The sequence below is a fragment of the Ostrinia nubilalis genome, chromosome 9 (genome assembly GCF_963855985.1).
Source record: "Ostrinia nubilalis chromosome 9, ilOstNubi1.1, whole genome shotgun sequence".
Taxonomy (NCBI): Eukaryota; Metazoa; Arthropoda; class Insecta; order Lepidoptera; family Crambidae; genus Ostrinia; species Ostrinia nubilalis.
The window spans coordinates 7,623,405-7,645,806 of record NC_087096.1 but is presented as its reverse complement, the minus strand read 5'-3'; the positions used below and the strand labels follow the sequence as shown (position 1 = coordinate 7,645,806).

Here is a 22,402-nt window from a genome sequence, read left to right as displayed (position 1 = left end):
TATTTTATTGACGGTTTCGTTGTTGGCATATCGAATCACCACGGATCACAACAGCTGCAAAATCGAATCTCATTCACATAGAACATTTTTCTACACTGACATCCAGGTGCCGACTACTCCAATCAATAATCTCGATGATCTCAAATTCTCAATGGTAAAATACAATATCTTAAACATTGAAGTTCAACTCATACGCGTTAAAAAAAAAACAACTGTCAGTGGCCAGTGGTGTCATTCAGCCACGTCATTTTTGCTTTGAATGAAAAAGTATACGCGGCGTATCGCAGAATCTGTACTGTAAAGTAATAAATCATGAATATATTCCGTTTGCTTGGTGATTTGTCTCACCTTCTAGCCATAATTATATTGCTGCTTAAAATTTGGAAAACGAGATCATGTGCAGGTAACTTGAATGACTACCACCACCTATGATGCCTTGCCGGCGTGATCTGAATGGAGGTTTGTACTGCCCAATGGTTATTTCAGTTATGTACATCATTTTTATGTTTTCAGGTATATCTGGAAAGTCACAGATACTATTCTCTATAGTATACACCACTCGGTATCTGGACTTGTTGACGACATACATTTCGGCCTATAATACTGTAATGAAGTTGGTATTTATCGTGGCGTCATATGCAACTGTTTACTTGATGTATGTGAAATTCAAAGCTACTTACGATCACAACCACGACACCTTCAGGATTGAATTTCTGTTGATTCCAGCTTTAGTGTTGTCATTGTTGATAAATCATGAGTTTACTGTACTTGAGGTTAGTACTTTATTGTGAATAATCCAGTTGGTAACTACTTTTAAATTTACATCTTTAATCTTGTATTAAATTTGCAATTTAAACATAATTAGCATTTAAGAAAGTTAATTAATTTCTAATTTAACAGGTATTATGGACATTCTCAATCTACTTGGAAGCTGTAGCCATTCTTCCCCAACTGTTTTTGGTTTCCAAGACTGGAGAGGCTGAAAGCATCACATCTCATTATCTATTTGCCCTTGGCTCATACAGAGCTCTCTACCTCTTGAATTGGGTCAGTATAGTTACCACAGATTTGGAATTGTTACAATAATTAATATTCATTAAAATAACATATCAAGTAGTGACATAGTAAGATTGTTGTTGTGCAAGTTGTTATCATTTGATCATTTCTTATCTCTGTCTTCGGACTCGTAATGAATATGCACAAAAATTGTTATAGCGTTGAAAATATTTTGTTCTAAGGTTCAATGGAATTTGTTTCTTGTTTTTAGGTGTACCGTTATGTTGTGGAAAGTCATTACGAAGTCATCGCAATTGTGGCTGGTGTGGTGCAGACGGTCCTTTACTGTGACTTCTTCTATTTGTACATTACAAAAGGTAAATATGGTGTTTATATTGCTTTTTATAACATTTATCTGGAGATGAATCAAATAATTTGATTGAACTAATTTCTCTGAAAAGCTTTGACTCAAAAAAAGTCAATTAGTTTCAATAAAGCTTTGAAAATTCTTTCTTTAATTAAATATTCAATAACTTTAATTAATTAATTTTAGGCTAGCTGAAATGAATTATTTGTTTTTTCAAAGGAGTGTATCATTTTGTAGATTAGATAAGTATCTAATCAGATTGCTTGTCTTGTCTTTAAACTGTCTAATGTAATTTGTCTTTCTGTTTCAGTCCTGAAAGGCAAGAAATTGCAGTTGCCAGCTTAAGCATCTTGTAACACTGTTATGATAGTAAAAATTAAATCTGACTATGAATGTCTGTGAAGATGTTTTGTATAAGCCAATAATTTACCTAAGAGCTAGTTGTACAACCATAGTATGTACCAGTATGTATGTACAGTCGTTGATTACTGAAGGCAATTATGTGTGATGAATTTCAAACAGAACTAAGTACTAATTTAATTTAAACCATTTTAACTAAAATGATTCTTGTGCACTTCCATTATATTATAATAATACTACATGGCTGTAAATTAAGCCATCATTTTCTTTAAATGATGGTATGGTTAAAATAATAAGATTACAGTAAAATAGCTATTAATATTAACAAGCAATATAAAAAGCAACATGTTTCGAATAGAATTAACAGAATAGAATATTTTTCCAGACATTTATTACTAAATTAATTAATATTAGCAACATCTGATAGGCATAATTGAAACCAAACAGTAGTGTATTCTTAATTTTCATGAGGATGTGTGTGTGATTAATCAAAATGTCACGAGGCATATTGTTGTCACACAATGTATGGGATGATTACTATTCTGTATTAAAATCCCTTCCATACATTGTAACAATAAATATTATATTCCTTTGTATGCTTCCTAAGATTATATATTTTTTCATTGTTAAAATTTTAAATTCTTATCCTTATTTAAATTGGCAGCTCAAAGTATTCAAAAGTTGCATTTTGTATTGGCGTATGTACTTGGTCAATACGTAGTTAAATTAAGTTACTGCTGCCAATTTGTATAATAATAATAATCCCATTATTAAGTTTATTTAACCTTTCCCATTTAAATATATCTGGAGAATGAACTTTCTATAGTAAAATTATTTGTAAAACCGTAATAAGTCTGTAATCAAGACAAATTAATGTTTGACTAATAATTAATATTAACAGCATGAAATTACAATTTATTGAAAATTTAAAGGTAGATCAAACAACAAACCTTAATTTTTTACATTTAGTATTAAGGATTTACTGTAAAATCTTGCAATAAGAATTCCTGAATAAATAAAATTGAAAGTGCAAGTGTTGTTTTTAATCAATCTTTATTTTCCACATACTAAAACTATTCTTTATCATTTGCGACATAACAACATTGCATAGGAGTCAAAATCGGCAACATGTACTTCTTCCTGGAAAGAAAAATGTTTAGTAAGATGGTGAAGGACTATCTAACACAATAATTGCCGCTCTGACAACATTAAACTAAAAAGTATGTATGTATTATAATGGAATGTACTTATACAAGAAATATTTTTTGTTTATTTTCGATTTACGAAAACATTTTAGAAAATAAAAAAAGTACATGGCATTCAATGTTTTATAATGGTACGCAAGAGTTTTTTTGCGAGTACGACCGAGTCGCCGACTCGCCCATGGCTGGCTTTATTAGGAATAGGGGTACCAAAGAGGGTCACCATCACCACCCCATAACATTTTTTACACAGCGCCATCTACCGATATCGACATCGGGCGATATGGCACGCTTTATTATTAATTGGTTGGGTGATGTGTAATTACTTATTTATGTTATTACCGTTAACATCGTACTGCTATTTAACAAATTAAATATTCCATTTGTTAAAGTATTATCACATAGTATGGCAGTGTAGGTCACACCTAACTGCAGGTTTTCTTTTATCTGTAACAAATAACATCAATGAATGGTTTGTCATTCGTTTTTATGTTTATACAGATGTTTTACAGTCTTAGGTATTACACATAAATTTTAATTGTAGTTCTTTAATTGTTTGTAGAGTGGTATAGCCTCGTAAGTCCTGTGTTTTTTCAACAGCAGTATTCATATCTGCCGGATGTACTATACCAAGTACAAACTAAGAAATGTGCTTCAGACCGAGATAAAGTATTAACGGTTTTACATAGTTTTTTAAGTGTTACCTTATGTTTTGTATTTTTTACTGTAAGTTTAGCATCTTTAGCACCTGTTTTAAAAGAAAAATATTGAAAATAGTTTGTACTCCTGTAAGTACATTAGGCTTTTTATACAGTGTAAAAAAATAATCTAATTAAGATAAAGGTTTTATTTAAATATTTAAAATAAATCATATTTTTCTTCTAAACGTCACTTAAGTAAGCAATAATTATAAAATTCAGTCTTTAAGACAAAATTATTTGGCCTTAGCGTTTTATATGGAGAATTTCACCAAAATTAATTTTTCCATACTAATTTTTTGTGATTTTTTAAAAAACCATAAATTTAAATTTTATGAAATTTTGTAGATAGATTGAAACAACATTAAGCTATAAAAACATTAAGACATTTTTTAAAAATTGGTATCTTGTATAAAAATATATTTATTTTTGTTTAATGAAAACTAGAGATGAAACGGATAGTTGTTTGGCCGGATACCGGATACCGGATATCCGGCGAGCTGCTAGGCCGGATAGCCGGATATCCGGCGGCCGGATAGTTGGCCCTTTGACGAGTTTAGCGCCGTACAGTGCCCCGATTGCGCTAAAAATTTTACGACTTTAAAGATTTAACGACGAACGAACTTCAGCTGTTTTGACAAATCCATATCGAGATGTTGTTTTGACAGCTAGTTGAAACGAAGCATATTCGTAAACAGAGAGTAGCTGCGCCTTCGAGTGAAGTTAGAAAATTCTTCAAAACGTTCAAAACAAAGTAAACGTCATTATTTTCTGTCGAAAGTAGTGCAACCACACATAACCTTCGAAATCGACCTTCGATTCTAGCTAAATATCTAATGTGATAATTTTGTATCTGTTTTGCGCATAAACTTTACCCTGATACCGAATTTGCACCTCAGCTGGAATGAAAAACGAAGCGCAACTGGAGAAGAACCGCCAATGAATTGGAGACGTTAAAAATTAGCGCAATCGGGGCCCTGGTGCTTCGAACGCGATCAGTGGGTCTAGTAGATTAAAGAAGTCACACTTTTCGAAAATCGAATCCGTCCGAATAGAATGTCAGATTTTGCCACTTGTCTAGGGGGCAGATCAATTTTATTCATAATATAATATTTTATGAATAGCGAAAGTTAAATTAGTTTACTTGCTGCGTAATCTGACTGAACTGCATCATGTCATCAGACCATCAGTGAAAAAAAGATCGCCTATTTTATTTGGCAATATTTCGACATTAACAGATATTTACTATTTATGTATTCGTCATTAGAGTGAACAGCCCAGAAAAAGAAATTAGTTTTTCGAAAGGTCTTAATATGGCTTTATTGAAACTTTTTGGACTTTTTAATAAAAGCCGTCATTATTATAAGTCATTTTATTGATATTTTTACCTCAAAGATTAATGTATTTCATTTTATTATAGGAAATTGTCGTAGTTTTTTACTATCCGGTATCCGGCCGGATAGTGAGTTACTATCCGGTATCCGGCCGGATAGTAAATTTAGGCCGGATATCCGGCCTACCGGATAGTTACCGGATATCCGTTTCATCTCTAATGAAAACGGACGACAATTAGGACGAGCTGTCTTTGAAGATTAAATTCTAATTTAAAAAATAAAATTAAGTTTAACATTTTATACGCAAAAGTAAGCCCTTGAAGTCAAATTTCAAATAAAAAAAAGAATGATGGACATACTATACTATGAAAGAAATTACATAGTAATGAACATTGAAGAAAAAAAAAACGCTAATTTCATACCTAATACAACTTTCATACAATTATTTGTGTAACCAACGCCTAACGTACTATATCAAGTACAAATTAATTTGACCGTTCATGAACCTCCTAAAATACTAAGTTTCTTTTTAAATTTTGTTTAATTTATAGAAACTATAATTTATATTTACTGATACATTTAAAAAACAAGACAAAAAACAAAAGATTACTTTGATATAAACAGATAAACTATCCTCGTGCCGGCCGGCAATCCGACCGCGTGACCATTTTGCGAAAAAAATACACTGAAACTGACAGTTGACGTTACCTGTCTACCGTGGCGGAATTGACCATAGAGTATTGAATGATATGTATGGTAAGTATGGTCGTATCATTTTTGCCATTGTAAAAAAACTACCCGGTAAATGGGGAAAGAAAAATTTGTACTTGGGTAAGTACATTAGGCAGTTACTCTTGCTATGTAGTTTAAATGTCAGGTCTAAACTACTATGCTTAGTTTGTACTTGTACAAGTACGCGGGGACTTACGAGGATAGTTATTCAATAATATTTATAAATTTTAACCTGTTCTTCCAATGCAAGTGTTAAATCAGGAAGATAAGATGATATATCTTTTGATTTTAGTCTTTGGCGCATTAGATTAACCAGTCCATTCATGTTTGTTAAGTCAGTTTTTTCTGAAACAGAAAGTAGGTTAGGTATATTAATATGAGGGTGCAGGTACAGACAGTTTACATGAAAAATGTTTACATTTAAAATGCCTTATTATGGGCTTTTACAGTTTTTTTTTCATTTAATGAAACATTTCTGTTCACTATATTATTTCAACTATTCAGCTAGCTCAGAAGTTTTTTTTATACAGGTTGTTTAAGAACTATCATATTGCTTACATAACACATTTCAAGGACATCCCTTTATTTGTACACCCTATATTTTATTGAATACATACCTTTAGTGTTCAGTGCAAATGATATTTTGTATGGAGTCATGTTTCTGTGCAATTTGAGGTATTCACTATCTCTCTTGTTCATCATGCCATCTAACAATAATATAAACATGGCTCTTTCTAATGACATAGAACATTTCAAATGGGAATAGTCCTCCTGAAAAGAAAGATGTCAGGTAGTTTGTTTGAAAATGTTAGACAAAATAAGGTTTCAGGAGGAAAAAATGACTTCATAAAAAAATTACTGACTGTTCCCCTAGAAGTCATTGATACAGTCTCTACTGTATGATGTCCCCAAGGAAATTGTGCTACAATATTAGATTCTGCTGTTTCTTTTTCGTATTTAAATTCATTAACAGCAAATAAACTGGGTGTAGTTGTGACCTGTAATTCAAATTATTTGCATAAGGCCTGATTTTTCAATCGTCGGATAACTTTTAACTGAAGAATAAGTTTGGCATATTGACAGTTTCAGTATAGGAAATATGTCAAAATGACAAGTTTATTCTTCAGTTAAAAGATATCTGACGATTGAAAAATCAGCCCTTAGATTAACAAAATTAAAAATTACAAGTTTTTATTTCATGTGATATAAAATTGTACTTAAATTATGTAACTTACAGAACTCCACCAATATTTTCTATGTCTTTGCCATTGAATAAAATACTGCATGCTTGTGTGATGAGGCACAATCATATTTAATTGAAGTAGTGATGTGTTCTTTGGTGCACAATCTTCAATATCATGGTGTAACACTGCGGACTCATCATATTTAATAACATGATTTTCAAGAAACCCAAATGGCTGGTCTTGAATGTGATCTTCAGCATATTTCTTAGTGATGAAAACTGGCATATGTTTATTAGTTTTAGTACACACAGATTGCAGCCAACTTATGTAAATGTTTTGAAGAAAAAGCAAACTACTTTTGCTTAAATTATATATAATGGTTGTGTTAGTTGATTTATTTATTGTAAAGAATTTTCTTAAATTCAAAACTTTTTCTAACTCAGTTTTCATTTTTGCCAGAAACTTTTGGTTCTATCTCTTCTTTTTCCAATTCGTGCCAGGGTATGTTTCCTGGGGGAGCCACAAAATAGTCATCTTCTTTTAGCGATGCATTCTTGAGAATGTCTTTTTGACAATTTCCTTGAGTAACAAGATCTGGTCGGAGGTACAAATTCCTGGAAAGTTACCATAATTAAATATAAGACATAATTAAAATAATCTAAAAATGTATACATTATAACTTACTCTTTTTCTAGTACAGAATATAGAGGTTGGACATGATCAGTATTGATATGAAGGATTTTATTGGCAAAAGCTATTGAGTCTTCCAAAACTTTAACACCTTCAACTGTATCACACTTTACTAAAGAAAGCCTCTCTAGCAAAGATATAGTTTGTTTATCTACAACAACTTTTTGATCTTGATTAACCTCATAAGTTTTTTCAGGACTTGCAGGTATTTTTGAGTTGGAGTTCCGCACTATTCTTATTACAATGCTATTTACTCTGAAACGGTAGCTATTTATCATATTTAAACGTGTAACAGACGATAGATAGATTACAAATTGAAATTAGCAAGAACGAAAAACTCCGATCTGAGGAAAAGCTATGTTTTTTACCTTTTTTGTTTTTTTACTACTGTACTGTCAACTGTCACTGTCAAACTACTGAGCAAATTCTGTCAAAATTTATTGACGTATCATATACTTTTATGCATTTTACGGCTATAGACCAAAGCCATATGGCGTTACCGGTAACCGCTGTGGGTAACCGGCAGATTACATAAGAATTTCTTCTCTTAATGTGCAGTCGACAGCACATCAGACTACTTATGTGGCAAATTAGCCTGCGTTAAAAGGAGATAAGACGCCACTTGTGGTTAGCTTGCTGTGCACCTGTACATGATAGATTATTTATTATTATTTTTATTTAGAAAACCCATAGCATTCTTCTTCTTAAAAACAGCTTTCCAGCCCATGAATTTTATGCCATGCTAAAAAAGAAATAACACCATTCAATGAATGTCCAAAGCCGGAAACATTATAAAAAATATAAACGTCACTCACCAACTATCAACTAAAAAAAAAAAAGAAAATAACCTCTCGTCTTGGTCTGAAAATTGATAAATATTTTAAAAATCTCATTTTTTTGTATTTATATTGCGTGCGTTGGTAAGTTATCCTGTTGTAATCAATAAATAAATAAGTCTTTTTAATGCCTGTCTAGGTCTTAAATTTATAGATGTCCATTCCCGGACATTACTTGCGTTGGGATATATTTTTTCTTTACCTTCTACATTACTATACAGGGTGTTTCTTGTAAGGTGTCAAGCCGAAGGCAGGTGATAGGTGAGGACTAGACCTATCGATTTCACCCCTATGTATGTTCTACGATTTTTCGTAGTTTAGAAGTTATCGTTAATTTTGTGATTTTTTCAAATTTCATGACCTAGTGGCTTAATTTTTTTTTTATCTTTTTTTTGGGTTGACTTTTCTCAGATTTCTTTTTTTTTTACAGATTCCCTATTAGTTGCAGATATTTGAAAAAAATAATCACCTTCCTATCTTTGATGCAAGATACAAAATTTTTGCTAGCAACATAAAAAATATGCTTTTAGCAGAACATTCTAAAATTTTCAACTGAAATGTATGAGAAAAAAAAAGAATTTCCATAGGTCCAAAATAATTTTAAAAACTGCGCAGTTTTCTAAACTTTCATAATAACACAAAAAAACATGTACTTAATAGGCCATTATTTTCTGTAATCGCTCTACTAAAGTAGTAAGTCGGAGATTCTGTTGCATGTTTTTGACTTTCTTAGGACTAACTAATGTTTGCAATCCACTAAGTGTATGTTACGTAGAACACGTTTAGAGACAATAACTGAACAGAACATTTTTTATCCACAACGAGGAAGCTCTTGCCCTTCATCTGACCTGATGGAAAGTTGGAAACTGCTGGATGATCAGCGAGCTTCACCCGGAATCCTAAACCACAGAGGAATTGGCTGTCCTAAATAGGTAGTCTTACCACTAGACCACAGTGGTGATTGTTACTTTACGATTAAATTTGATATACCTACCTGTTAGTGTGTGTGTGTGTGTGTGTGTGTGTGTGTGTGTGTGTGTGTGTGTGTGTGTGTGTGTGTGTGTGTCTGTGTGTGTGTGTGTGTGTGTGTGTGTGTGTGTGTGTGTGTGTGTGTGTGTGTGTGTGTGTGTGTGTGTGTGTGTGTGTGTGTGTGTGTGTGTGTGTGTGTGTGTGTGTGTGTGTGTGTGTGTGTGTGAGAGAGAGAGAGAGAGAGAGAGCAAAAAAGGGTGTAATGATTTAATTTAAAGTAAATGTTCAAAATGTCCGTCGCTAACCTGAATGCACATTCGACAACGACGCAAAACAATTATTCGTAAATTTACAAAAGCTTCTTGCATTCTAATGTGGTAAATCATCAAAATTTTCATATTCCCTTTTGTATATGTTACGGTCAAAGTGATAAATGTGAAAATTATGAATAATCGCCGGTTATTATGAATAATTACCGCATGATTTGGTAAATGTGATTAATATGAGGTCATTTATGTGTGTATAAAACTAAATAGGCGGCTTAGGGGTGGCCCAAGGGCCACCCCCGCCGCACCTTAACCTATTTTTTACTTTAAATCAAAACATTATGTTATAGGCATCATGGAAAAGTAATATTATGCAAGAAACATTCCAAACTCATTATGCCAAATTATATTAATATACGATATCAAAACGTTCAAAAGTTTGGCTGTACACGAGCACGTACACAAGATGTTGTTCTCTTTTATGAAATTTGTTAGTACTAAGGTTGAATTATTAAATAATCACTGTTAAATGTGATTAATTTATCACTTTAACCGCGACTGTCGGTAATTATTCATAATAACCGGTTATTATTAATAATTTTCAATTTATCACATTAACCGTAACATATACAACATGAAGAGCAAGAGCTTCCACGTTGTGGATAAAAAAAAATCTTTTCAGTTACTGTCTCTAAATGTGTTCTACATAACGTAAACTTAGGGGATTGCAAATATTACTTAGTCCTAAGAAAGTCAAAAACATGTAACGGAATCTCCGACTTACCACTTTAGTGGAGTGATTACAGAAAATAATGGCCTATTAAGTACATGTTTTTTTGTGTTATTATGAAAGTTTAGAAAACTGCGCAGTTTTTAAAATTATTTTGGACCTATGGAAATTCTTTTTTTTTCTTATACATTTCAGTTGAAAATTTTAGAATGTTCTGCTAAAAGCATATTTTTTATGTTGCTAGCAAAAATTTTGTATCTTGCATCAAAGATAGGAAGGTGATTATTTTTTTCAAATATCTGCAACTAATAGGGAATCTGTCAAAAAAAAGAAATCTGAGAAAAGTCAACCCAAAAAAAAGATTAAAAAAAATTAAGCCACTAGGTCCTGAAATTTGAAAAAATCACAAAATTAACGATAACTTCTAAACTACGAAAAATCGTAGAACATACATGGGGGTGAAATCGATAGGTCTAGTCCTCACCTATCACCTGCCTTCGGCTTGACACCTTACAAGAAACACCCTGTATAACTAGGTATTCGTGAAAGAACTTTCACTTTCGGATTGAAAATTAGATTTATTACGCCATATAAATATTCTTTATAAAATTTAGCACTGCTATCCAAGACACTAATACATAAAACTGCATTGTTATTATTTTTCAGGAATCATGAAGAAGTATGCACGCAGTCAACTTTATGATAAACTGCACCGAGGAGGTGTTCTGGTTTGCATCGGTCTCACTATTTATGGAGGAATCTTGTTAGGCGATCACTTCTATAAATACTATAAATATGTGAAACCACAAATTGAAGCCAGCAAGGCGGCCGCAGAGAGAGAACTGCTTGCGGAAGGTTCTTCAGACAAATATTTGTTAAAAGATTGATGTTATTACTTAATTAAGACCTAATTTTATTTATTGTTATTGTACATAGTTGATAATAAATTAAATGAAAAAGTAGGAAATCAAACTATGATTATTTTATTCTTTTGTGCTAGGTTCTTGAGAACCATGCTGGGTATTTTCTGGTAAGTCAATCAAGTTAATTTTGGCCATATGTAGGTACATTCATAGCTGCGATTCATAGGAATGAAATAAATAGTTTTTTTTTTACTCCAAAAAGCAAAACTATGATCTCTATCAAAGATGTGTTTTATTTAAAATAGGAAATGCCACCACCCAATAAAACTAAACATTTTTAATTTAAAATAACTGAATAATGATGTAGGTATTGTAGTAAAATGGCACATTTAGCCCCTAATGGCTTATCAGCCAAGTAGATGACCCATAATGATCTGAGCCCATAACCTAGGCCTAACTCCTAACTAGACCAAAACTAGCAAGTGATATAAAGGTTACATAAAATAGAAAATAGATGGCGTTGTAAAAAATACTGATTCAGTTACCACACATACCAAAACGCTGTAAAGGTTTATCCACATCCTTATTATACAGGGTGGAAACGATAAGTGATCTCACTCGATTATTTCTAAACTATACAAGATATCTAAAAACTGGTTACTGATCCTGATAGTCCTTCACGAGCTCTATCCAACGGTACCAATAATAGGTTACAAAATGAACTGGATCTATCAAAAAATTCAATGTTTCCAGCTTCCATACATTTAGTAAAACCACATAATATTAAAAACTATACAAGATATCCAAAAACTGGTTACTGATCCTGAAAGTGCTTCACGAGGTCTATCCAACGGTACCAATAATAAGTTACAAAATAAACTGGAACTATCCGAAAATTTAAAGTTTCCAGCTGCCATACATTTAGTACTGCCACAGTCATGGCACTCATGTCTTGATAATGTTATAGCAAGTAAAGCCTAAAACCAATGTTTTCCATGAATAATTTTAAATAAGAATGCAATTTACGAGTTCATTTTAAGTGTTTATTATTTAATTAAAAAAATTAACACTTCTAATATTGTGTGGCTGGCATACATTTAGTATGGAGGCTGAAAACATTGAATTTTCGGATAGATCCAGTTAATTATGTAACATATTACTGACACCGTTTGAAAGAGCTCGTGAAGCACTTTCAGGATCAGTAACCAGTTTTTCGATATCTTGTATAGTTTAGAAATAATCGAGTGAGATCACTTATCGTTTCCACCCTGTATACCTACCTATGTATTGCGGCGTTTGTATGAATCTTACCCGGCCAACATTTTAAAGAGTGCAGGCTAAAATGTATACAAATGTTTTGTTGCGTAGGTACTTATCATCCATTATAATGCTAAAAATCTGATAAAAGCGTGGCATACAATGACAATCATTTCATGAATTGCTACTTTTTATCCTGATTGATAAGAAATATAAACTTAGTGATGTGATTGGTTAATAATATTTGCATGCGATGATAAAATACGATACAAATTAATAATTATACACGGGAAGTAGGCACCACAGCACAGTTCAGTGTGATTCGCACGAGACATGGCGTCAAAACTAGCTCCCCTAGTGAAATTTAACAATGGACTTACGTGCCCTATATTGGGACTCGGCACTTGGCAGGTTAGTCTTGTTTTTGATAGGTACAAGATTAAAAATTAGAAAACCACACTGTATTGGCCAAGTAGGTAGGTACTTAACCGATTTAATTTTTTTAAATACTTAAAACTACTTACCTATTTTTCTTTGTTATTATTTCACAGAGGTCCTATCGTAATATAACAACATCATTAATAAAAGCGAAACTACACATAATGGCCAAAATAATAAAACAGCTTATTGTATGAGTTTATAAACACTTAGGTAGCTAGGTAAGTATATTTTTAAGCCACACTAAGTGGCGGGCTGCTTTTTATTCCGGGAATATTATAGTACCCGAGGGATGCGCGATTATCTTTTTCTGTGACGAACCAAAACAACAAGTGGAGCTGCGGGTAAACTTTATTTTTAACCTAGTTTAGTATTTTTTTTAATATCAAATAAAAGCTTTTTATGATTTTTTAATCTTAGGTTTCAATAGTTTTTCATGGTTTTTTTTATATTTATGATCTCTCCATTACCTACTTACTCGTATAAGGACGCTTACTTAGCAGTCTCGGTTATAAGGGACCTAACTTTGTATGTAGCTTACCTACTTACTTTAGTTCCGTCCTTTAAGTGCCAGCTACTATCACGTGTAGTATTAAGTATTGAGGCGGCAACTACATTGTCAAGCAAAACATGCAATACGTACTTACAATAACTGTAAGTAACTGACTGACTCAGCAGCCGGCCGGTTAAGCCAGTTTTGTAGTCCCCTCCTCGCGTCTCCCCTCCCTTACATTGCATGCCAGTCAACTTACGCAAGCGCAGTTCAGGCATGCAATCTGGCAAGAGGGGCGGGGGCTTGATACTGCATGCCAAGGAATGTGTGAACGCACGCGATAGCTCCGGGCATGCTAGTAGCTGGCTCACTGCCGTCGTTTGCGAACGTGTGTTGTGATTAAACAAAACCTAATTAGTAATCATGCCACGATGGGGAGACGAAAAGACTATCAAGTTCATACGATTATACAAAGATCACGAATGTCTTTGGAATTCGGGCAACCCAGCGCTTTATAAAAACAAACAAGCACGTGACAATGCCTACATGCAAATTATAGATGAAATGAATGAGTTTGACATGACCATCCAGGATGTGAAGAACAAAATAAAAGGTTTGCGAAGTACCTACCACCAAGAACTGAATAAAATTAAGAATTCCAAAAGTTCTGGAGCCGTGGAAAGTGATGTTTATAAACCTAGTTTGAAGTGGTTTGGAGAAATTGATTTTTTAAAAGATACTTTTCAAAAGACAATATGTTTCGAGGTAAGTAACAAAAGTAACCTACTTACTTAAATTATTTAACGTTACATTAATCCCTGTTACTATTTAGATATGTACGCTACCGATAGCACAGATTTATTATTAACCTAACAGCTCCAATTTAGTTCGAAAGTTAATTTCTGTGTTCCTTTTATTGCTTTGTGTAAATTATTAACACCTGTATTTTATTTGTACGACAGATACAACAGGCTTCTCCTCAAACAAGTATCGAAACACTCAAGCGAGAGCGGCCTTCTTCTGAAAGTTCTGAAGCACTGGAACAACCTCAGAAGTCTCCTCGTATAAGTGAAGCACTCGAACCACAATCACATTCCAGTCAAAAACATTCAAATAAGCGATACCGAATGGTTGCAAGAAAAAGAATTCAGAATAGAACAAAATGTGCAGAACCTCACAATGAAATTATTAATTCATTGCAAAGACTGGAAAAAAATATCACAACGGTAGACTATAAAGACGAGTTTTATTATTTTGGTCAAAGTGTGGCAGCACAGTTAAGATCGTTGCCATTAAGTAATGCAATGGAAATGGAATCGAAAATTCAAATGTTGTTGTCCACGGAGAGATGTCAGTTACTACAAAATGATTTATCCTAGGAAGAGCATTCAGAGCAATGAACTTTCAATTTGGTTAATTTTAGGCTCTTCCAAAAGTTCCAACTCTACATAATGCACGTTCTTCTTTCATTTATCTCAACCTAATTAGTAGTGCAGTCAATTTTTTGATGATGTGTTCTTTGAGTTTTAATGTAGGTACTCTACTCAAGTCTTGAATAAAAATCATAATAATACCTACATAAGAAAACTGTTTTTCTTTCATATGTAAAAGAAAACTGAACCGCTTTATAAATATCGCAAGTAGGTAGCAGTAGTGAAGTGAGCACAGCTACTTAGTAAAATATGTACCTATAATATTTACTGAACCTGTTGCACTACGCACTACGGACCTGAACACGACTGTACGGATGTGATGCTAATGTGCGATTGAGGATGCTGTGCTAACCCTTGATAATTTGAGAACCGGCCGTAAATTATTATTATGCCCGGTTCTGCAATACCAAACCGATTTCAGACGTGATAACTCATCAGATGTTTTTTATCTTGATATCTGGGAGTCAATATCTCAATACCTATCGTTATTTTACTAGCAGACATACACCTGTTTATAATTACCTAACCTTGAAAATATTTTAATGATAAAAGTGTAGCTTTACTCCGTCTGAAGATACGATGAAGACAATGATATCGCAAAAATCGAGTACTTTTTTCTTATTATAATTTATTTATGTGTGAAAAAGATTTTTGGTTAATTAAATCTCTATTTATTTTGTGAGTTAGCAAATAATAATGGATATTGTAACAATAACTTTATGGATAAAATATAGATATTGTTAATAATTAACTATGGATATTGTCATGTAAAGTCAATTTTGGCTGGTCATCCAGGCGGAGTCTGGCGACGACGTGTACCGCGCGATATGCGAAGCGATCGACATGGGTTATCGGCACATCGATGGTGCGTACTTTTACGATAACGAAAAGGAGGTCGGACAGGCGATCAGGGATAAGATTCAACAGGGAGTAGTAAAAAGGTATGTAATTTCCTACCGGTAGCTAAATCGCCTTTAATTTTAACCGTTTAACACGCAAGGTTGTGAAAGATAACTTTAAGTCAGGAACCCGTAAAATAAAAATAATTATAGAGGTAATACAATCCAATAGATGATGAGGTAACTGGCATCAGATTCTCAGAAATAATCTCAAGACGAAAGTTCAAGCCTCTTAACATTTTCAATGTCTAGCGAACCGCACCAGCTTCGCACGAGTGCTAATTACTTAAAAACATAAATCAAAATTAAGTATGTTTTATCTTTAGACATAGAAAGGCACTTTATTCAAGAACAATAACAGTTAGAAGAACCTTAATATCTAACAACATTAAGTAGTTTACTTTAGGTGTTATTACTTCAGTCAATGCGGTGTTTTTAGATTTTATTGTTATTCGGTAACTATACCGACGACCGTAACCGAGCAGTCGAGATCCACTAAATATTTGTTTCATTCTTTACTTACAGGGAAGACCTTTTTGTAACTTCGAAGTTATGGAATACATATCACAGGCCGGATTTGGTAGAAAAGATGGCAAAGGTTTCTTTGTCCCTGCTCGGATTGGAATATCTGGACTTATACCTTATACATTGGCCTATGGCTTACAAGGTGAGTTCTCGATAAACCCGCACGTATTGGAAAAAAAAATAAAGCCTGTGTCTGATAGGTGTGTAAATAGTTTATTCGTTACTTTTAGGAAGGCGATAACCTTATACCTTTAGATGCTAATGGAAAATGCTACTATTCTGACGTCGATTACGTTGACACGTGGAAAGCAATGGAAAATTTAGTTGAAAAGGGTCTGGTCAAAAGCATCGGTCTCAGCAATTTCAATTCGAAACAAATTGACAGAGTGTTGGGAATTGCTAAAATCAAGCCGGTGACCAATCAAGTAAGTATTATGTGTGAAAATTGAGGTTGCTGCTTGCTTTAGTAATTTTAGTGTGTGTGTTTTTATGTAGATGCAGAGAAATATCATGTAATAGGTACCTATCATTGATGCTCTAGGAAGGTGAGCTACTTGATTTTTACCAATACATGGTAGATCAGTGATGGTTTGACCAGTGTTTGTAGAGAAAGATTTCTGCATCCTAATAACGTCTGATGTAGAGACAATTGACGATCTTTTTCTCTAACTCTATGTTTAGGTGGAGTCTCACCCGTACCTGCCACAAACAAAGTTGTTCGAGTTCTGCAAGGCGCGTGGCATCACCATCACGGCATACAGCCCGCTCGGAAGCCCTGCTCGTCCATGGGCTAAACCAGAAGATCCGAGCCTGTTAGACGATCCCAAAATAAAGGCAGTGGCCAATAAGTACAAGAAGACTACAGCGCAAGTTTTAATTAGGTAAGCAACTTTGACCACTATTTTAAGGCAGGCAGTGGATTAAATTGGCTCCGTGCACGATTACAGCGCCAACTAGCGTCCACAACTTTGTGGGTTCTGTCACATTGACATTTAGGTCGTATATTTGTGAAAAAATATCGAAATGAAAAAATAACAAATATTTTCAACTAATAAATTGTTGTGATACCACGATTTGGGTGGAAAAAAGGTTTTGAAATCATTTTGGTCATTCAAATCAAATGAGGTAAGTCCAAAAAGTGTGTTTAATTTTGATTGTTTCAGGGTTTGTTTACTTCATTTATAGTTGTAGTTTTACAGTAAAACAAAAAGAAAAAGCTACTTTAACGGTTTCATTATATAACAGTAAATATATTTAAATGTTTCTGTATCGCTAGTAATAAATTAAATATCGTTTTCAGATCGAAATGAGTATCGTTTTGAAGACCGGGTTTGTGAGAGTTACAATATCAAATTCCAACCACAAACCGTATTTAAAGGAAAGTTGTTGGTATTGGCTGGACAAGTCCGAGATGTAGAAGAATTAAGAACAAAACAAGGGCAGAGTTCAATAATTCACGCTCTCATCATAAGGCAAACATCTGTGCACAACAACTACTGTGACTCATTTTTGTACTACCACGTTGTATAGTTTAGTTATTTCCAAATTGTAAACGGCTATTAAAACAGCCCTATCGAAATACAGTCCACTCTTTTATTTAAGTTCCCAGTAGGACCCTTTTCATGCGATTAATTAATGATATTAAAATGTATTATGTAGAATCGCTTTGCCATTGACAGATACATCTGATGACAGAGCTTACATTATTTCTACTTTTGACCACCATGAGCGCTGCGATAGATTATGTCCCCCCCACCTAGTACTTCGCACCCAGCGAATACGATTACAAAGAGTTCTTCTTATTAATAGTATTATTGATATAGTAAGTATTCCAAGATAACGTTATGATGACGGGTAATAAGTACTTCGATGGCTTAAGTATATTGATAAACTTATAATTTTATGTACAATAATGCTTGGATGACCGATGACTTAACATTTGTGAAGTCATTCTACCATTCAAATTCAAGGCAACAAATGCCTTGTATATAATATTATCTTATCTTGAAAAATAATAAAAGTAGTACTACATAGTAATTCGGGTAATGCATGGATTAAATGGTTTAAAAATTATGTAAAATCATCATTTCCGTCTGTATGTACCTACTCATTCTTTAACAATAGCTTCTTACCTTATTTTCCGATCGATTACGAATTCGTTATAGTTATAGATACTTTTGACAAACCCTTATTTGCGAAAGTGTATTCAAATTCAGATTATTTTATTGCACGTCACATTGCCATGTATTTTTTTAATGCTAAAAAGTTTGATGTTATTTATACCTCCAGATACCACATCGACCGCGGAATGATCGTGATCCCAAAGTCTTCAAACCCAAAACGTATGTTGGAGAACTTCAGTATATGGGATTTCACGTTGACAAAAGAGGATATTGCTGATATTTCTACTTTGGAGTGCAACGGTCGCTTCGTATTGCAACATGAGTAAGTTCAGAATTATAACCCAAATTCTTACCACGATAAAGAGTTAAGAACATTACAATCTACTTTTCTGGGTAAAAGTTACTCAGATTTATGTCACTTTAAATAATAAATTAATGTAGCAAGTCCTAAATTAATATTCATAAAAATATAAAAAGCTAATGGAACAGAACTAAATCTGGATTAAACTGATTAATTTGCTCGATAAAATGTGTTTTAATTTTTAATCCATTTAGCCACTGAACAATGGCATATCGTATATCGTAAAGTCGTATTTTGGCAAAGTCTGCGACATTTGGCACAGTCTATTGATCTGGCGGTATATTTAATCGCCTTATTTCAGGTCAAAGTTAATAAATGTCACCTATAAAAGATAAAGCTCGGTCTTGGAATCGAATCCAAGCCAATTTCAAAGTTACAAGGGAGAAATTACTGACGCGTTCGTATATTGTAACATTACGCGGTGTTTTTTTCTTTTAGCTCTATACTTAGAGACTAAAATGCAAATGCTTTAAAATAATTTGAATGTTTTTTTTTTCTTTACAGGGGTCTAGATCATAAGGATCATCCCTTTGGCGTTCATGCCAAGGACTTGGAGTTTTAAACAATTATTATTTATTTAAAATAAACATAAAGTATATTAATTATTAATTTATTGTGATTTTGTCTTTAATCTTCTTAATACAAGAACTTCCCAAAAATCTTATCCCAAAAAAGTGCAAATAAAAAGCAATTCCGCTCAACACAATCGTTACAGTTGAATACCAATGCGCGTTTCGGTCAAACAGAAAAAGCTATTATGTTTCAAGGCCTAGAGTCGAGTCTGTTAATGAATGACGGCTCACGACACTCAATGAACAGGCTAGCGAATCTTAATGTATGGGAAAATTCGACCGGAGTGCTGTGACCGTTTTACAGACCTTTCATCGAACGTCATTGCCAGGCATTCGTAGGAACTATTATGGGAGTTAATGGATGACCGATAAAGCTATTAATTTTGAATTAAATAAAATTGCATCCAACGTTGCACACAAAATTCAGTTCAGTTAAAACTGAGAAGTTATTGAAGTACTCAGTTTTAACAAACTTGAACTTTAACATAAGCATAGGTATACGCGATACAGGTTGCAATAAGGCTCATGCACACGGCAAACCGGTCAACCTGGAAATCTTTTGGGAATGCCTATTTTCAGCTATTCCTTCCTGTAGCTGAAATGATGATAATACATGATATAATCTTCACACACTATTTGACGCATTAAAACTCGATTATTTAGCTATTTTAACTACTAATTTTAATGTTCGTAACGGTCAATATAGTCTGCTACACTTTGATAAAGTAAATAGTGATAGTAAACAGGTTTCCAATAAAATTACACTCCAATTTGGCCTTCGGCGTGGATGTGCCAAAGGACGTTCAAGGAAAGTCGAAGGAACACGCCGTGCGAGCCGAGTAATATCCGGGCAAACGCCATTCCCTGCGTGTGTTTCCGCCTACACTCACTGACATTTAGAGAAATTGTTAACTGTACCCACCTAGTGCTATTTTAGGTTGGCTATTTTGTAAGCAATATTGTTTATTTACTTTTGCTAAACTTTGTGTTGTAACCTTTCGTGTATGGTTCATGGAATTTGCAGAAAGATTATGATAAAATTCTTTTGAAACAGAATGGAACTTTTTTAGTGATCTTAACTTTTTGTAACATTTAAATGTTACATTGGGACAGAATTTAAATTGATTTTTTTAAACAAAATATCGAGCAAGTTCTATACATTTTGTCTATAAATACCAATAATCTCGCTACCAGCGCTTCGAGGCAAACATTTGGCAAGCGCTACGAGGAGATGTTTCCTCACCCGCTAGATGGAGTGACGAGTCGATCAGCGTAGCATGATGTGGATTGTAGAGCCAACGTTGTAAAGTGCTTATGGAAAGTTGATATGGTATCATAAGCCATAGCATTTATCACTGTAATCTAAGTAAGTACAATACCCAGCGATTATTTTATTGTTACTTTTAGCTCGACAAAGTAACTAAGTCGTTATAAACGCAAAAATTTTGACTGTGTTACGAGCGTTTGCCATTTCAGAGAAATGCAATTAAGTCACAGAATCAATCTCGGTAGAAATCTTTTTGAAACTCTAGGGATTAGAGACGTGATTGTAGAGTTCTTCTGTTCTCATAAAAAGATTATTTTCTTGGTATAAGCAAATCCATTTTGATAATAGGCCATCCTATTACACATTTTTGTCTGACGTTGAAAGAAGAAACTTGAAAAGAAATGTAATTTTGCAAATTGTATATCACGGCGCGATCCCCTCTGGGCTCCATTCATTTTGTGAGCACTTACATACATTTGTTATTTATTACTTTTGTCTAACGCGATATAAAGTCTACAAAGAATTTGAACTTTGTAAATAAAGCCTTTTACTTAACTATTTAAAGAAAGTTTTAATTAAAGCTAGTAAATTCCAAGAGCATGAAGGAGCGGACGTCGAGTGATTCGATTTATTTCTCGAGTACCTACATTTGCGAGTAACTACACTTATTAAAACAACTCAGTTACTTTTGAACAAATATTAACTAGCGCGCAAAATTCCGTCTCTTTGCAATTTCAGATCGCAAACAGATGGGAGACTGTCGTCTTCAACCGGCACTTGTAGAAAATATTGAATTTAAAGCAAGTAGAGCATTTCTTTGGAATTTCATGAGCATAACAAGCGAGTTGAATAATAATATTTTTCAATTCCAAAACATTTCTTAGAAATCATTAGTATTGCTATGTTAAGTGTAGGATGGTACTTATTTCAGTTAGGCGGTTAAAGATACTTACGAAGAATTGACTACCCACGACGTAGTCTACGCTCAGCTCTCTAAAAAGTTTGTAGATAATTGGAAATGAAATAATTGGAATCCATTCGTTTATAGAATGAAGTAGGCTACAGTAATTTTATCTACGAATCTCTACATTTTCCAGTAAAGGTTGTGCATTGTGCTTCCAAAGCATCTGATTGCGAATTAGCTGTGCTTTACAACTTTTATCGCTCGTCTGATAAACAATATTCTAAACAATAGTGCAAACCTAACTTTTCAGAAGAATATTTAAAATTTAAAGTATACTTAATGTAGGGAATTTTATAACGTCTAATGCATCCTACACATATATCCTCACTGGAGTCTGCGAGTGTCAAAAGGTGTATTCTGCTCACTGGCCGTTGCGTACGATTCTAGGAAATGTCAAAGGTCGTCCATATTTTTCGATTCTCGTAAAGATGTCATAAAGTTTCGCTTCGAAGGTAGATAAGGAAGTTATATGGATGGCGCGACCCTTACGGCCGCATCTAACTCTCACTATCCATCACGGGTAATTGCAGCACTTCCTTCAGTGTTCACAAGAAGCATAAATGGGACGACCTGCACGTGACCAGCCCTATCAAGCAATTTATTACAGGCTGTTCACCTGTTCTCTTAAAAATATTACACGCGCTGGTGGTTCGCACGGGCGCCGCGAGTAATTGAATGTAATTTCGTGATGTGTGAAATAAATGCTCTAACTACCAACTAAAAATTCTTCAATATACTGTCTACAGATTGAATGTAACATGGCTTTGAGTAGAAAAAACTATAAAATTAAAGTCTACCACGCTTGAATCCTAATTAGCTTTTCAGGATGTTTTTCTTATGTGC

At 33.7% G+C, this 22,402-nt stretch overlaps 5 protein-coding genes across 6 annotated transcripts; 3 read left to right on the top strand and 2 right to left on the bottom strand.

Moving 5' to 3' along the window:
• The first annotated feature begins 229 nt into the window (after window positions 1-229).
• On the top strand, window positions 230-2,756 carry LOC135074498 (ER lumen protein-retaining receptor). Its single transcript, XM_063968803.1, has 5 exons — window positions 230-403; window positions 514-773; window positions 901-1,047; window positions 1,268-1,373; window positions 1,674-2,756. Exons 1-5 carry the CDS (start codon window positions 313-315, stop codon window positions 1,706-1,708), a joined length of 639 nt encoding a protein of 212 aa, XP_063824873.1. The 5' UTR covers window positions 230-312; the 3' UTR covers window positions 1,709-2,756.
• Window positions 2,757-2,759: 3 nt separating this feature from the next.
• Window positions 2,760-7,323, bottom strand: LOC135074496 (DNA polymerase subunit gamma-2, mitochondrial). The gene is made up of 6 exons (XM_063968801.1): window positions 6,925-7,323; window positions 6,553-6,687; window positions 6,307-6,460; window positions 5,922-6,034; window positions 3,268-3,372; window positions 2,760-2,863 (listed from the first exon to the last, which is right to left on the bottom strand). The coding sequence occupies exons 1-6, from the start codon at window positions 7,321-7,323 to the stop codon at window positions 2,807-2,809; spliced, it is 963 nt and encodes a 320-aa protein (XP_063824871.1). The 3' UTR covers window positions 2,760-2,806.
• Window positions 7,313-7,925, bottom strand: LOC135074499 (glutamyl-tRNA(Gln) amidotransferase subunit C, mitochondrial). The gene is made up of 2 exons (XM_063968804.1): window positions 7,558-7,925; window positions 7,313-7,487 (listed from the first exon to the last, which is right to left on the bottom strand). The coding sequence occupies exons 1-2, from the start codon at window positions 7,839-7,841 to the stop codon at window positions 7,313-7,315; spliced, it is 459 nt and encodes a 152-aa protein (XP_063824874.1). The 5' UTR covers window positions 7,842-7,925.
• A 4,834-nt stretch (window positions 7,926-12,759) lies between these two features.
• Window positions 12,760-19,365, top strand: LOC135074495 (aldo-keto reductase family 1 member B1-like). 2 transcript variants are annotated; one of them, XM_063968800.1, is made up of 7 exons: window positions 12,760-12,895; window positions 15,644-15,789; window positions 16,273-16,414; window positions 16,503-16,697; window positions 16,954-17,153; window positions 18,562-18,614; window positions 19,261-19,365. In XM_063968800.1, the coding sequence occupies exons 1-7, from the start codon at window positions 12,818-12,820 to the stop codon at window positions 19,266-19,268; spliced, it is 822 nt and encodes a 273-aa protein (XP_063824870.1). In that variant the 5' UTR covers window positions 12,760-12,817; the 3' UTR covers window positions 19,269-19,365. The 2 variants fall into 2 exon arrangements, with proteins under 2 accessions (XP_063824870.1, XP_063824869.1); XM_063968799.1 differs by having other exon boundaries at window positions 18,562-18,717.
• LOC135074497 (uncharacterized) lies at window positions 13,472-15,637 on the top strand. The gene is made up of 2 exons (XM_063968802.1): window positions 13,472-14,180; window positions 14,378-15,637. Exons 1-2 carry the CDS (start codon window positions 13,839-13,841, stop codon window positions 14,792-14,794), a joined length of 759 nt encoding a protein of 252 aa, XP_063824872.1. The 5' UTR covers window positions 13,472-13,838; the 3' UTR covers window positions 14,795-15,637.
• Window positions 19,366-22,402: the final 3,037 nt, after the last annotated feature.